The sequence below is a fragment of the Panulirus ornatus genome, chromosome 7, assembly GCF_036320965.1.
Source record: "Panulirus ornatus isolate Po-2019 chromosome 7, ASM3632096v1, whole genome shotgun sequence".
Lineage (NCBI taxonomy): Eukaryota > Metazoa > Arthropoda > Malacostraca > Decapoda > Palinuridae > Panulirus > Panulirus ornatus.
The window spans coordinates 49,118,977-49,136,516 of record NC_092230.1 but is presented as its reverse complement, the minus strand read 5'-3'; the positions used below and the strand labels follow the sequence as shown (position 1 = coordinate 49,136,516).

Below are 17,540 nucleotides of genomic sequence, written 5' to 3'. Positions count from 1 at the left end.
GTAAGGGGTTGACAGACATGCACCTACATTGGTGATTGTATACATATCTTTTCTTAGCTGAGATGGTATGGGCAGCTGAGGCCCTAACCAAGGCCATCCCATTAATGCTATACATTTTTTTTTATTTATTATTTATCATACCTAATCGCTGTGTCCCGCGTCAGAGGTAGCACCAGGAAACAGACAAAGCATGGCCCATCCACTCATACAAATATATATATATATATCTCTTCTTTTCTGAAAACCTCTACAAATCTTCACCTTCGCCTCCACAAGATAATGATCAGACATCCCTCCAGTTGCACCTCTCAGCACATTAACATCCAAAAGTCTCTCTTTCGCGCGCCTATCAATTAACACGTAATCCAATAATGCTCTCTGGCCATCTCTCCTACTTACAAGAGAGTGGTGAGAGTAAGTGAGCTTGGGACTTGTGTGAGGAAGTACCAGGAGAGACTGAGCACAGAATGGAAAAAGGTGAGAACAAAGGACGTAAGGGGAAGGGAGGAATGGGATGTATTTAGGGAAGCACTGATGGCTTGCGCAAAAGATGCTTGTGGCATGAGAAGCGTTGGAGATGGGCAGATTAGAAAGGGTAGTTAGCGGTGAGATGAAGAAGTAAGTTTGTTAGTGAAAGAGAAGAGAGAGGCATTTGGACGATTTTTGCAGGGAAATAATGCAAATGACTGGGAGATGTATAAAAGAAAGAGGCAGGAAGTTAAGAGAGAGGTGCAAGAGGTGAAAAAGAGGGCAAATGAGTTGGGGTGAGAGAGTATCATTAAATTTTAGGGAGAATAAAAACATGTTTTGGAAGGAGGTATATAAAGTGTGTAAGACAAGGGAATCAATGGGAACTTCAGTGAAGGGGGCTAATGGGGAGGTGATAACAAGTAGTGGTGATGTGAGGAGATGGAGTGAGTATTTTGAAGGTTTGTTGAATGTGTTTGATGATAGAGTGGTAGATATAGGGTGTTTTGGTCGAAGTGGTGTGCAAAGTGAGAGGGTTAGGGAGAATGATTTGGTAAACAGATAAGAGGTAGTAAAAGCTTTGCTGAAGATGAAAGCCGGCAAGGCAGTGGGTTTGGATGGTATTGTAGTGGAATTTATTAAAAAAGGGGGTGACTGTATTGTTGACTGGTTGGTAAGGTTATTTAATGTACGTATGACTCATGGTGAGGTGCCTGAGGATTGGCGGAATGCTGGCATAGTGCCATTGTACAAAGGCAAATGGGATAAAAGTGAGTGCTCAAATTACAGAGGTATAAGTTTTTTGAGTATTCCTGGGAAATTATATGGGAGGGTATTGATTGAGAGGGTGAAGGCATGTACAGAGAATCAGACTGGGGAAGAGCAGTGTGGTTTCAGAAGTGGTAGAGGATGTGTGGATCAGGTGTTTGCTTTGAAGGATGTATGTGAGAAATACTTAGAAAAGCAAATGGATTTGTATGTAGCATTTATGGATCTGGCGAAGGCATATGATAGAGTTGATAGAGATGCTCTGTGGAAGGTATTAAGAATATATGGTGTGGGAGACAAGTTGTTAGAAGCAGTGAAAAGTTTTTATCAGGGATGTAAGGCATGTGTACGTTTAGGAAAAGAGGAAAGTGATTGGTTCTCAGTGAATGTAGGTTTGCGACAGGGATGTGTGGTGTATCCATGGTTGATTAATTTGTTTATGGATGGTGTTGTTAGGGAGGTTAATGCAAGAATTTTGGAAAGAGGGGCAAGTATGCAGTCTGTTGTGGATGAGAGAGCATGGGAAGAGAGTCAATTGTTGTTCGCTGATGATACAGCACTGGTGGCTGATTCGTGAGACAAACTGCAGAAGCTGGTGACTGAGTTTGGTAAAGTGTGTGGAAGAAGAAAGCTTAGAGTAAATGTGAATAAGAGCAAGGTTATTAGGTACAGTAGGGTTGAGGGACAAGTCAGTTGGGAGGTAAGTTTGAATGGAGAAAAACTGGAGGAAGTGAAGTGTTTTAGATATCTGGGAGTGGATTTGGCAGTAGATGGAACTATGGAAGTGGAAGTGAATCACAGGGTGGGGGAGGGGGTAAAAGTTCTGGGAGCGTTGAAGAATGTGTGGAAGTCGAGAACATTATCTCGGAAAGCAAAAATGGGTATGTTTGAAGGAATGGTGGTGCCAACAATGTTATATGGTTACGAGGTGTGTGCTATAGATAGAGTTGTGCAGAGGAGGGTGGATGTGCTGGAAATGAGATGTCTGAGGACGGTATGTGGTGTGAGGTGGTTTGATCGAGTAAGTAATAATAGGGTAAGAGAGATGTGTGGTAATAAAAAGAGTGTGGTTGAGAGAGCAGAAGAGGCTGTTTTGAAATGGTTTGTGTGGGGCCTGGATGTGGAAAGGGAGCTGTGGTTTCGGGCATTATTGCATGAGAGCTAGAGACTGAGTGTGAACGAATGAGGCCTTTGTTGTCTTTTCCTAGCGCTACCCCGCACACATGAGGGGGGAGGGGGATGGTATTCCATGTGTGGTGAGGTGGCGATGGGAATGAATAAAGGCAGACAGTGTGAATTGTGTGCATGGGTATATATATGTATGTGTCTGTGTGTGTATATATATGTGTACATTGAGATGTATAGGTATGTATATTTGCGTGTGTGGACGCGTGTGTATATACATGTGTATGGGGGTGGGTTGGGCCATTTCTTTCGTCTGTTTCCTTGCGCTACCTCGCAAACGCGGGAGACAGCAAAAAAAAAAAATAAAAAAATAAAAAAATAAATATAACCTTGTCTGATCCAGGTACCCATTTTATCAACCAACCTCTTGGGGTGGATGAACAGCTGGGTTAATTGTGGACCAACTGATGCAACCAAGATTCAGATCTATGCGCTCAACCCTGGACAGCACATGAATGCGTCACGTTCAAGATCACTAACCACTTCACCACAGGAGCTAAAATTTTTCAGTGTCTGCCTGGCAGTGGATTAGGCCTGTATAGGCTAATAATGATGTGATAAGTCAGCTGGATATCTAAACTGAAGGGGGAAAAATTAAATCATATAAACTCTCTCAGGCTAACTTCAAAAGTTGAACCACTTGCCCTACAGCATAATGTTGATTAATTTTCCCTCTTCTATGGTATTATTTTGATTTTTGCTCCTGAGAACTGGCTGTTTGTGTGCCGACACCGCTAGCTATATCATGCAATACTTGGCAAGCTGCCACATCACATGATTACTGTGTGGCCATTGGCAACTCAAGGGTGGGCTGTTTTGATAACTGTTTCCTTACACCTCGAAGCTTTGGAATGCTCTACCCTCGTGTTTTTCCAAATAACTACGACCTGGAAATTTTTAAAATACATGTTTTTCACTTCCTCCTAAATTTGTAAATACTTGTCTCTTCTTTTTCCCTTCCATTAACCTCTATATTTCAAGTACAGCACAACTGTGATGTGGATTTTTGTCCATGATTAGAGCCTCCAGTGTTAGAAAAAAAAATATGATGATGGCCTCTGTTTCAGGGGTCAGGGGTAAATCACTTTAAGTGACTTCTCTGTATGTGTACTAATTCTAAATCAATGTATTGTTGATATGGATACACAAGAAAAATAAATATAATCCCATACCATTAATCCACTATTGGACCAAATGCTTTGATGGGCAGTCTGGTACTTAACTGGCAGTGACACATCATTGTCATCCATATATCCTTTCTTGACCCTTTTTCCATAAAATCTGGCAATTTTATAATCAGTTAACAAGTAATCTTCTTTTGAAATACCTTTTTATATGTACAAGAACCGTAACATAGTTCTTTAAGTATGTGGAAATACTCAAATGTTGTCTTGCTTGCACTTCACAGCTTTCTTACTCCATTCAAGTCTTTATCTGTACTTACTTACCATACGAAAAACATTGCAGGGGCATCAATGGTTATTTCCCTCCACAATATCTGTACTACAGGCCACTGGTGATTCAAATTCCTTCACCATAACTGAAAAAGTAGGCCAAGCTAGTTTGTCTTCCATTTTCACTGATTATGTTGGTGTGTGACTTTGCAGAAGGCTGGCATTATACTAAAATATAGGATAGAAGGTCGATGTTGCACAACATTATACTACAAGAGTTCAAAAATCTGTAACAGTGGACATTAGCATGTTCATTTTATCATGAGCTTTTAGAAGGGTAAAATCACTCAACAGACTGAGGATGAATGTCAATAAAATGCAAAATAAAAACCTGGAGTATTTTATACCACACAAGATTTCAGTCCCACTTGAATTACCATCCAGTTGGACCATAGCACTTCTAAAATGATACTCGTGTTTTCTGTATACACCAGAACTTCGACCATTCTGTGAATACAACAAAACCTCTGTATAATTTTCTGTATATACCAGTATTTCATGATTCTCTGTATACAGCAGAACCTTAATATTGATATCTGTATACAGTAAAACCTTAATACATGTTCTCTGCAGACAGTAGAATCTCAACATTGGTTTTTATATACAGCAGAACATTAACACTATCCTCTGTATACCGCAGAACCTCAACATGTTCTCTGCATAAAGCAGAACCTCAACATTATTCTTTGTAAAAAGCAAAACCTCAACATTCATCTTGGTATCCAGCAAAGCCATGCCATTCAGTGGTACATCAGTATTGTTCTCTGTATACAACAGTACCTCAATGTTATCCTCTATATACAAAAGAATCTCATCATAATTCTTAGTATAAAGGAAAACCACAACATAATTCTTTGTATGTACGAACCTTAAAAACTCTTCCACAAATAGATGAACCTTAATACTGTTTCCTGTACATAGGAGAACATAAGCATTGCTCCATGTATACAGTAGAACTTAGCAATGTTCTTTGTATGGAGCAAAACCTATACAACTACCTATGCACTGTGTGAAGTAATACTTCAATAACATTCACCTCTGTATACAATAGAACTCAGCTTTTTTCCTTTTCATACAGTTGTAATAAATATTCTCATCTTTAAATGGTAAAACCAAACCTTATTCTATGTATAAAGAGCATCAACCTTGCAGAAAAACCACATCACTGGTCCCTATATACAGAAGCTTAAAATTCTCCATCTACAGGAGAACCTCAGAATCATTCTCACCATACAGAAAAACCTTAACCCTTTCACTACAAGCCCAGGCTTTGGTCCACTTCACTTTTCTATGGCAGGTCCCAATTTTTCTTCACTTAATGTGTCAAATGTGGCATCTTTAAATTGCACTAATTTTATTAGCACGGTGAAAAAAGGTGTATGAGGTTGTGAGTTTCACCTAAATGAAAAAAGATGAAGAGCCGCAAAGCTTAATATATCTCTTAATATATCTCTGGATATCAGAGGCAGGTAGATGATGTCTTGCAACTGCAATGCAACAGGATAATAAACTCCAGGAAAGTTTATGCAAAGCTTTTTGTTTTTGATTTCATGCCACATATATTTCTGAAAAATTATACTTGTTAACATATAACAATGAAATGATGTAATAGAAAAGAGAAGAATGCAACAGTATACTATGTCTGGTAGCACTAATGGACTGACATTACACCTGTGATGCCTTACAATTGCACAATAACCAAGGGCATTTATATAATTTCTTTATTTTGTAATCAGGGAGAAGTATTCTCTTCACTGCCACAGTCAAAACAATAGGATTTTTTTTTATTCTTGACTCCCTATCCACACTGAAGGAGGGGCTTCTTCCTGTGTTCCCAGTGAAAGGGTTAACATTGCTCTCTATAGCAGATCCTTAACAATGTTTGCTGTAAGTATTAGAACTTCATCACTATTTTCCATGCACAGCAGAACATCAACACTGTTTTCCATACACAGCAAAAACCTCAATACTTTTCTGTTGTATACAGAAGAGCCATAGTACTGTTCTCTATGCAGTGGAACCTCAACTTAATTCTCTGTATACAGAAGAACCTTTAAGAAAATTTCTTGGTAAACATATCCTGAACATTGTCCTTTGTATATAACAAAATCTTAGTGTTGTTAACCGAATTTGTTAGAATTACAACATTGTTCTCCATAAAGTAAGAGCCTAACTTTCTGTTTGTACAGCAGAACTTCAACTTTGTTCCTTGCATACAGTAGAACCACACCACTGTTCTTTGTTAACATTATATTCTGAAAAAATCTTCTCTGTATACTGTAGAACCTTAACATTTTACACGACAGTGTTTCACAAAACTGGGAGTCATTCAAAATAACAAGTAATTTTCTTTTGTACATTTATGACATAATAAAGGGAGACTTAACTGAGAAGCCATTAAGTAAAATATAAAGGAGGCTGAGGTGGGTTGGTTATGGCTATAGAAAAAAGGCAAACAGGAAGAATTAATTAAGATCATTTGTTCTCACCATGACAACAGTTACACCTCACATGTGACTGTGTATAAAGTATGCACATGAACTTTTCATAGGAATGTATATCTTGGTTTTTATATAATTCACACACCCTCTTCTTTTGTTAGCTGAAAGCTATTGAATTTCTGGTGTGTCTTTTAACAGTATTCAGTACATAACATGAAAGGTTTAACAAAATAATCTTATATCCAACACATGAATCAGACGTAATAACTTAATTTGAAAACAGTAAATTTCAAAAGGAAAATGTTTTTGCTTTATCTCCACTGTAAAATTCATTTACATTGTATTTTGACATGGAAAATTAATGGAGGGATATAGGACCTTGAATAAAGGTTGTACGTGTAGCTTGAGTATTATTTTCAAACTGTCGTATATTATGTTTAGGTACCCATGTTCCCCATTTACTACAGATGAGAGGTAGATGGTGTAAGATGTTGTATCTTTGTAAGCTAAATACTTCCAAAACAATGGGCTATCATACTACAGCTGTGTAGATGAAGCATCACCATGACCTAAGTCACATACCATAATTCTGAACTTTATTAGTATTTAAATGCACAGATAGTTGTTTAGTTGATATTGTCTCATAATCATACTCTTTTTCTCTTATAAAAATGAAATACAGCAAAGGAATTTTCAATTATTTGAGTATTTTAAATTTACTATAATTCTAAATCTAAGTAAATGATTAATAACAGTTGAGAGAAGACAGAGAAACAGTTCTACCTAAATACATAAGCATAACAAAAGCTGGTGATGTGGAAACAAATTTAACAAGGAATATTGCTATAAAAGGCAGAGATAAAAATGATAAACAAATGGTTCAAGAGACTGATATATGAGAGAAAGTAAATTTTGAAGAATGAAAGGATGAAAATCAGTAACTGAATAACCTGGCACAAATCAAAAGGAAGAACTGAAAGATACAATACACTGGAGTAATGATAAAAATCCAAAGCAAGTCAATATCATCATTATCAAGATGGCATTAATTCCACAATAAATCAATGAATCGCTATTGAGCTAAATCTTGAAACATGACTCTAAGATGAATTGTCTCATATTTTCCCCAATAAAGGAGATGTATGAAACCTTAAATATTTGTCAATGAATCATTATACAGCAAAATAATTTTGATGAAACAAACTAATACAAATCAAAGTAATGAAGCCAGATGATGCTGAGGAAGTAGTAAACAGAAAAGAAGGAAATGCTAAAATACAAGAAATTCATGAATACATGTATTTGGGAAATGTCTGATACTGAAGAAATATAAACAACTTATAACAAAAAATTTCACATTGGGGTATACAGACTATACTGTGAAAAGCTAGGAACAGTCAGTGATGAGCTTTGGATATTTGAGCAGTTAACAGCATCATGAATTCTGCTGCCTTCAAAACTGTGCAGCTTCAGTATCTTAATATTTTAAGTATGACTGTAGGACTAGGTATCTAAATATCATCTATATGTGGATTTAAATGATTTCAACACTTTCTTTAGGTTCTTGATTTTCTATACAACACAGTGAGTCTAGTTGTATTGCCTGTTGTGCATCACCCATTAAATACTCATGGAGTCCTTGCAATTCTCAGGGATGAGAGTAAACTTTGATAAGGAACTCACCCATGATACACAGCAATGTGTAAGAAATAGAAGGAGAAAGTAGACAACTTTTGTTATGCAAAACAGCTAAGCACTGATGTAAAAAAAAAAAAAAAAAGTGCCTTGAATGCCAAGGTGTTATCAAAATGTGACCTAATTCATGACTTACAAGTTTCAGTGTTATGAATTACTGTAAAATCTCATCCCTGGAATAGTCAGTTTGTTCAGCATGTGAACTTGAGTTTGTACACTCTAAATCACCTAATGAAGCCATGACAGATAATAATACATAAATGATGTGAAGACTAGTTGATATGGCTTGGAGGTTCATAAATAATGGAAGTTTATCAGTTTGATGACAGAAGAAGAATGAAATCAAATAATCATTTCTTAATATGAATATGATGTTTTTAGTTATGTTAGTAGAATCTTTGAGAAAACTATCAATGTAAATATGAGTACATTACTAAACAACAAAACCTTTCAATAAGTGTTTACCTACACGGAATAATTTATCATAGGGATGTGCCATAATAATTACATAATTATGCCATCATTTTGGAATGCAAAAGAAATATAAGAAGCTTGTGCTAAACCAAAAGTCTATCTATAAAGCATGTATAGCAATGGTTCAAAAAGTACAGGGATTTTGGCTTACAGTCAATGTCCCAAGACTGGGAAGCAGTGTAGCTGATGTCCCAAGACTGGAAAACAGTAAAAAACATCTTAGGATGACAGACTTGCTTAGAGTGACCCTGCAGTTAACTCCAAGATGTTTTCAATGGATAGTAAAGGTAACATAAAAAAAATGCATTTCAAAATAACAGCTACAACTCTGGATTAATCAGAAACAACATACCTCTAGTCCAGCTAGGTCATGTTAGTTAACTGCTACCTAACTTAACAGATTGGAACAGGATGGCACTAACACAAACATTTCTCTGTATATACAAAGCTTTGGCACTTAGGTATTTATTTTCAAATTCTTAAATGAATCTCATAGTTTGAGATCTCAGCAACTTTTACTGTGTTCTATGCAAGTGGTTTTTTATTTAACTGTGACTGTAAGGGTATTGGTGCCATCATGCTCTGATCCTCTCTTACCCTTTGGGTCAACTTCCTATCTATAGAGTCAGCTGAAAATGTTTTTAGACTAGAGACTTAAGACAATAAAGGCTTCCCCTTCATCAAGTATTAAACAACACAGTCATATCCAAATGACATACACTCAGCTTTTAATGCTTAGAGTGAAACTAATGCATTTTACATTCTGGGGATAAACACAGTTCAGTACAAATACAATTAATCAGCCTAAGTGATGTCATAAGCACAGTAGAATAGCCTATTAGGTACTTGTATCTAAGCCCTTTAATTCATTTCACACAAAAAATATCAGTAAAAGTTTGTGTAGTAACTGTCTTGCACTTAATCATGAATTATATGAATTGCATATAATACAAATGCAATGTTAAAATATCAATATCTTGATTTCACATATCAATTTCTTGTACAAGGGCTTAAACAGTGCCTGCAATTCACGTATTAATGCATTTAAAAAAAATATAGTACAGAAATCTAATTGAAGGAAAAGTTATTTACTCCACTGCAGTACTGTTGTTCATCAACCATAGGTGTTCATGAAATTCAAGTGGAAAGGGAGCTGTGGTTTTGGTGCATTATACATGACAGCTAAAGACTGAGTGTGAACGAATATGGCTTTTGTTGTCTTTTCCTATGATTACTTCGCACATGCGGGGGTTGCTATTTCATGTGTGGCAAGGCGGCGACGGGAATGGATGAAGGCAGCAGGTATGAATATGTACATGTGTATATATGTATATGTCTGTGTATGTATATGTATGTATACATTGAAATGTATAAGTATGTATATGTGCATGTGTGGGTGTTTATGTTTATATATGTGTGTGTGTGTGTGTGTGTGGGTGGGTTGGGCCATTCTTTCGTCTGTTTCCTTGTGCTACCTCGCTAACGCGGGAGACAGACACTAAGTAGTATAAATAAATGTATAAAATATATTGACAACATACATGTATTCCCTACCCTTCAGGATAGGAGAAAAAGACTACAGTATTTCCTTTTTATTTTCTTGTGAACTGGACATCAAGCACCTAGCACCTACATTTTTTTTCAATCATTACCTAATCAACCCACTTCACACCCATAATGTCCTCTGGAAACTCTTTTCAAATATGTCCACCTTCTTCAGTTCTTTTCCACTGAAGGTTAAAGGCTTACATCCATGGTACCCTGTTGGGTCTACTATACTTTGAAACATTCCTATCTTTGCCCAAACAAACACTGACTTCTAAGACACTCCTCAGTGCACCCATAACCTTTGCCCCCTTTTCAGACTATGACTCACTTCAGCCCCTGTGATTCCATCCACTTCCAATCATTTCTCTTAAACACAACAGCTTCTCCCATCTTAGCAAGGAACAAATGAACATCATTTGTGCACATCCCACCTCACATCCATACTTTCCTCAGGCATTACTTTTCAAAAATGTCACCCACTTCAATTCTTATGCACTGGGGGATAAGAACTACATCCACTTTAACCTGTCAAGTCCACTATTCTTTCAAACATTCCCATCTTTGCTCTAATAGGATGCAGGTGTTGAAAATGAAGACAAATGAGAGTTGGGGTGAGAGAATATCATTAAACTTTAAGGAAAATAAGATGATATTCTGGATAGAGGTTAGTAGTATGTGAAAAACAAAAGAACAAATGGAAACACTGGGAAAGAGGACAAATGGGGAAGTGGTGTCATGTAGTGATGAAGAAGAGGAAATGGAGTGAGTATTTTGAAAGACTGTTGAATGTATTTTTTGAGAGGGTTGCATAAGTAGGGTGTTTGGATCAGGCTGGTATGTGAAGTAAGAAAGCCATTAAGAGTGGTTTAGTGAAGAGAGATAAGCTGGTGAAAACAATTCATAAGATGACATGAGGAAAGGCAGTTGGATTGGAAGGTACTGCAGTTGATTTTCTAAAGAAAGGGGGAGACTGTGTTGTTGACAGGTTAGTTAGGATTATCAATGTATGTATGGATCATGATTTGGTGAAATGTATATATACTGCCATTGTATAAAGGTAAGGGGGACGATGATGAGTGTTCAAACTACAGAAGAAGAAGATTGTTGAGTAGATGTGGTAAACTGTACAAGAGAACAGTGATTGATAGGGTGACGGCACGTACAAAGCATCAGGCTGGTGAGGAACAATGTGATTTCAGAAGAGGCAAAGGATGTGTGGATATGTGAGAAATACTTGGAGAAACATAAGGATTTGTATGCAGCATTTATGGATCTGGAGAGAGATTGAGAGGGTTGATGGAGATCCCTTGTGGAAGGTTTTATGAAAATGTGCTGAGGGAGGAAATCTTTTAGAAAAAAGGAGTTTTTACCAAGGGTGTAAGGTGTATGTACGAGTAGGAAGAGAGGAGAGTGAGAGGCTCCAAGTGAAGGTTGTTCTGGGGCAGGGGTGTGTGATATCGCCATGGCTGTTTAACTTGTTTATGGATGGGGTTGTGAGGGTGGTAAATGCAAGTCCTGGAAAGAGGAGGGGAAATATGCAGTCTGCAAGGGATGAGGGGGCCTGAGAAGTGAGTCACTGTTGTTTGTTGATGACAAAGCGATGGTGGAAGATTCAGGTGAAAAACTGCAAAAGTTGGTGACTGAGTCTGAAATAGTGTGTGAAAGGAGGAAGCTGAAAGTAAATGAGAATATAATCAAGGTTATTAGGTTTAGCAGGGTAGAGGGACTGATTAATTGGGGTGAGTTTGAATGGAGGAAAATTGGAAGTGAAGTGTTTTATATACCTAGGAGTGGGCATGGCAGCAAATGGAAACATGAAAGCAAGAGTGAGTCATAGGGTGGGTAGGGGGTTGAAGGTTCTGGAAGCACTGAAGAAGGGTTGTTTTTTTTGGGAGGGTGAAAATAGGCATGTTTGGAGGTACGGTAGTCCCACCAATGTTGTATGAATGTGAGGCATGGGCTATAGATGAGGATGTGCTGAGTAGGGTACATGTGTTGGAAATTAAGTGTTTAAGGATAACGTGTGGTGTGAGGTGGTTTGATTAAGTAATGAAAAGTGTGAGTGAGACGGGTGGCAATAAAAAGAGTGTGGGTGAGAAAGCTGAAGAGGCTGTATTAAAATGGTTTGGACATATGGAGGGAATAAGTGAAGAGAGACTTATAGAGGCTTATACATGTCATACATGGAGTGGACTAGGAGAAATGGGAGACCAAATTGGAGGTGGAAGGATGGAGTGAAAAAGGTTTTGAGTGATCAGGGCCTGATTCAATGTGCAGTATGGTGAAAGGCATGCACAGGATAGAGTGAATTGGTATACTGGGGTCAATGTACTATCAATGTAATGAATTAAGGCATGTGAAGCTGCTGGAGTAAACCATGGAAATGTCTATGGGGCCTAGTTGTGTATGAGGGGCTATGGTCTTTACGCACTGCACATGCCAGCTCGAAAATGGATGTAAGCCAGAACGGCCTTTCTTTGTTTCTTCTTGTGCTACCATGCTAAAATGGGAGACACCAAGCAAGCATGAAAAAAGATATTCACAATTCTTATATGCATATGATTTCTGTGTGATCAGGGGGCAGCACTATGCGTTTAAAGCTTGGCAAGCAAATGTTCAACCCAGGTAATAGAGTACTTTGCACACAAACTAGGTCTCTGTCATGTTATGACTCCTAACATAGCTTATAATCATTTGTCATATAAAGGTTATGAAACCCTGCTTAAATATATACTTATGCTTGTTTGCATGCATACATATGTCTCTAAAAACAGTTGTTCTCTTTTTCTTGTATATTTGTATATCTCTGTATCTACAAAGCTGCATGTTTATAAACTTTTTTGGAGATGAGAGCTGAGAGAGAGTCTGGAGATGGGAGTTGAGTCAGTATAAGAATGCAATGAAAAATCATTAGATAGTTCTGCACAAACTGTGAAATTCACACTGGGAGATAGCTATAAATATATCAAAAAAATAAGAGTATAAACTCAAAAGTTTTCACAAATATCCAACCATTAACATCAACAGTTCTCTGTGTATTTACACTATATCTAGCCCATGACAAGAAATTCTTAACAGAAGTATATATTTTTTTTTAAGTATGGGAGATGAACATAATGTAAAGCAGTGGTTTACCTGCAATGTTTGTGTACATTAACAGCTGACTCAAAAGGCTAACGAAAGGAGGGAACTCACACATGGGCCAGCCTTGTGCTTATTACATATCACATCCATACATACACACACACATATACATAACCCTATTGCTGCAGAGAAATATCTAATGGTCAGACAACCAGTGTTAATATATTTAACCCAAAGTTAAACCTTATTTGATTCATTGAAATAATATTGACAGTCATTTAAAAGAGACTAAAGTCATGGAGCTGATACTAGATCTTTCATATTAAAAGTTACATATTCAAGTGGTCAGAACTGTGCCACCCAGTGCAGCCCATCACTCCAATATGCACAATCAGCTCCACACTAGTCACCCTACTGTTTCTCCCATATGAATACTACTGAACTCAGCAGCAGTAAGTGATGTATACCTTGAAACATTTACTAAATACTTTTTAATGTAACATATCAAACAAAACTCCACTGTAGTAGTAAACACCATACTCTAGACGACACAGGTAAGTAACAGTTGAGTGATGGTAAGAACACTTGGTGATATCTGAGCAGTCTTCATCCTGGTCTAGCACCAACTACAACTTCAGACCCTTGTTGCATGTGGAAGGCCTGTCTTAAACCCTTGTTACGATCAAATGCCATCCCTGAAAAGTTAAACCAAACCAAAACATTACAATAAAATAAGAGGGACTTCTTTGTCAAAACTCTGCAGTTATTCCCTTTATTATCTTCACTAACAATTATCTTGCACACATACCTTTCATACAAGTTCCCTCCCACTTCACCAACGACAAGAAGCACCTAGAATGGGACACCCTTATATATTTAAAAAATATAATAAGATATATGCATCTGTGTATATGAACCAATATCATATATAAAAATTCTTCATAGACCTCTTATACATGTTAAAAAATGAAGACTCAAATAGCCTCTGTACTTACTTAAAAGTGTTGCTTTGAACACTGATTGACCTTGCTTTTTGATGAAGGTGTTGAGTGAAGGTGTAACAATGACCAATAATGAAAATAATCTCATTGTGTTTCCAGACTGAATATCTGTATACACGCAAGCATCTATTTTCATGGTAAGTGAAGAAAGCTCTTTCTCCCTTGTCAATCATAAACTCATGTTTGTGGCATACATGAAATGGAACACAGCTTTGGTCTCTGGGCAATGTCATCCCAACTCAACACCTGCATGTATTGCTAGGTTGGGCCACTAATTTAAAAACATCAAAGCAACGCCCACTGTCCGAGCAGACTATCCGCGACTAATTATTTAAAGCCTTTGATCTGTCCTTCAGTAAGGTTCAGCCTTCAAGTACCACACAAAATTGAGCCTTGCTGGTTCATAGTTAATTTGGCTTGTAGTAACAAATGTGAAGTACGTTATTTGCATCAACAGATTAATAATAAAAGGACAATATTGCCAAGTATGAGAAACAAATGGTAATTCCACTATAACAAGGGCACAAATACATTATACCATGTGTCTCCATGTAACAAACTACATATGACATGGGGTCAACATTTGTTATCATACTGTCAACCACAGTGAAAATATCACCATGCATGAATATTTCTGTAATACATGTACAGTACGGAAATTGTTTCATTCAGGTACACGAGACACATCTTTAAACATGCAAATTTTTTTTAACATTACAAGAAGAAAGGCGGTGGAAACTTTCCACACAGCAGCATCCATCTGTACTACTCTAAAGCTCTGTTATCATTTGTGGCTGTGGGTAACAATGATGGAGTCTTACTGACCAGATGACAGTTGTCTTTATGCTGGCAAGATATCTTTGCTTACCTCTGTCTTTTACCCTTTCTAGGTAACTCAAAGCAAAATACATATATTCTTACAGTTTTTATTAAAAAAGTTTTATTGTTTTTTGAATCTTGCCATCAGTTATACAATGCCAATTGCCGGTCAGCTATAAATTCCACTGTTAATTTTGAGAGTTAGCAATAACATCAATAAGAGAATGTATGTTCATATGTTGGGTGAGCATTACATAATCTCCTGCAATAAGGAAGATAAATCTTGTGGCTCAAGAAACTTACCACTAGACTAGCTGCACAAAATTTAATACACCAACCAATGAAAACATCGTTGAATTTACATCTTTAACTCCCTCCAATGAAGGGAAGGGATCAACCTTCACCAGAAAGGTCTTGACCAGGACTACCCACAACCATATACTCAACAAGAATTCAAGATTTTACTTTATGATTCAAATTAGTTTATATCGATACTGCAGGTCCTCAGGACCAAGGCAAGCAGAGATATATCTATAACAGGATACATTTGCTGATTACCACAATATAATGCATGAATGCTTTGTAGGAAACATTAGCCCAGATCATAATCACATGTCTGGAAACTGTGATTACTCAATTAGCTCAAAATTGTGATTATCAGTTTGGGACTGTAGTCACTAGCCCAGAATTAATCACTCAAATTTTTGGAAGTGTGATCCTTAATCTAGGATTCTGATCATATAAAGTGTGATCACAAATCTGGGCTCAATATCACTACATTATGATGATGATCATTTGCTTAAGATTATGATTATCATTTTGAGACTAACTGATAATCTATGATCTTGAGTACTAGCCAGGACTGTGATCATATGCCTAGAATCGTGATCACTCGCCTAAGATTTTGATCAACAACCTTGCTGAGTATAAGGTGTCTGCAATCCATAAAGATACCCAAGAAAATTTAATGATATTATGTAAGGAAAATATGTGAAGAAAGAGTAAGAGAGAAATATATAGAGATTCAAGCATGGAGAAATAATAATACAGATACTTCCAAATCTGAATAACATAGGCTTGTTCAGCCAACCTGGACTAAAGTATGTTGATACTACAAAGTGTCTGTGGTTTCCTATTTGTGCATTATTTGTGCTTTCATGTCAATCATTATCGTTTTTGTGGCTGGCATCACATCCATGGGACAAAATTTCATATATTTACCATTTCACAACCAGTAAACAACAGACATTTGAGACAGCATCCAAGATAAGTGATTTCAGATTTGGAGCAGAGAGAAGAAGCCCTCACTAAACTCAAGATATTCCCACATAAATATAAAAAAAATTTCAAGCAGAATGCATCCACAAGAGTCTGAATACAGTAGGCCAAACCCTAGAGGAATAATAAATGCCAATACTTCATACAGTGGCACCATTTCGTGATGAATCTTATCTTGCTGTTGAGCCAATGTCTAGCCTACAGTTCACACATCACTAGCTTGCTTTGTCATCTGGATTCATATCTTCCCTTTCACCTGCATCTTCTTGCCCACTCTCCTCATCTTCCTTTTCCTCCTCTTCATCAGCTCTGCTGAGAGGTTGACCTTGAGAATTAGTGCCAGACTGGGCAGTTTCTTCTTGTTCCTTCCAATACTGATAATTTCGTCTGAGGTGGCCCATGAGCTCAGGAATATCTGCCAGTGCTGCAAGAGAAGCCTTCTAAAGTTTCTACAAAATATATTAGGAAGAGACTTTGCAGGAAAGAAGTTATACTTAAAATGAATGCTCCTAGATTTATGTAATACAAACTTGCCATCTAAAGATACCTGACACAAAAATACCATAAATATTTGTCATAACACACGAACTCCACACAAAAATATCACTTCACTACAGTATGTACATATGCAGCAAAACCACAACATAAGGAAATTGCACAAACAAAATTTCCATGTTAACTTATTTGAGCAAAGGCCAAAGAAAAGTTTGAAATTTTGTCATTATATGTGACAAAGTTTAACTCACAACACCATATTTTTACATAAGGATGTATGTGTCACATACAACAATGTAGACTCATGCTAAATGCTAGTTCGGCCAACTCATATACTTGGCTTTGTGATAAAGGAGGAATTGTTTTCCTAGCTTGCAATATGTTTCTCTTTATTCTTTTCCAACCATAAATGATGGGTTTTCTCCTCTTACTCTTTATTGCTAGTTTCCCTATGATGTTTTAGATATTTATTCTTTTCTTTATTCTTGTTTGCTATATCCAAAGTAGCAAGGTAGTGCAGGGACATATGATGAATGGACTCATTTGCTCACTCTCTAGATATCGTTTATAATTCAACGAAACCAGAGCCCCCCTTCCTATCTACAGCCAAGCCCCACAGACCTTTCCATGGTTTCCCTTGACTGATTTATATGCCCCGTGACTGCACATCAAACCCTGTGTACCAGATTGCTCCAATTCATTCTACCTCATGCATGCCTCACACCCTCCTGCATGGTCATACCCAAACTCCTTGATGCAACTCTAGCTCCATCCTTCCATCATCTCAGTCTCTCCCTTTTCCTTGTACCTTGTACTTCCAACATGCATGC

The 17,540-nt window shown here is 37.2% G+C and overlaps 1 protein-coding gene across 1 annotated transcript in view; it reads right to left on the bottom strand.

Moving 5' to 3' along the window:
* Nucleotides 1-4,199: 4,199 nt before the first annotated feature.
* Pde8 (phosphodiesterase 8) overlaps nucleotides 4,200-17,540 on the bottom strand; it is a 302,345-nt gene continuing 289,004 nt past the window's right edge. Inside the window, exon 21 of the mRNA XM_071663763.1 lies at nucleotides 4,200-16,639. Coding sequence (XP_071519864.1) covers nucleotides 16,431-16,639 — 209 coding nt within the window. The 3' untranslated portion in view covers nucleotides 4,200-16,430. The remainder of the gene's footprint in view (nucleotides 16,640-17,540) is intronic.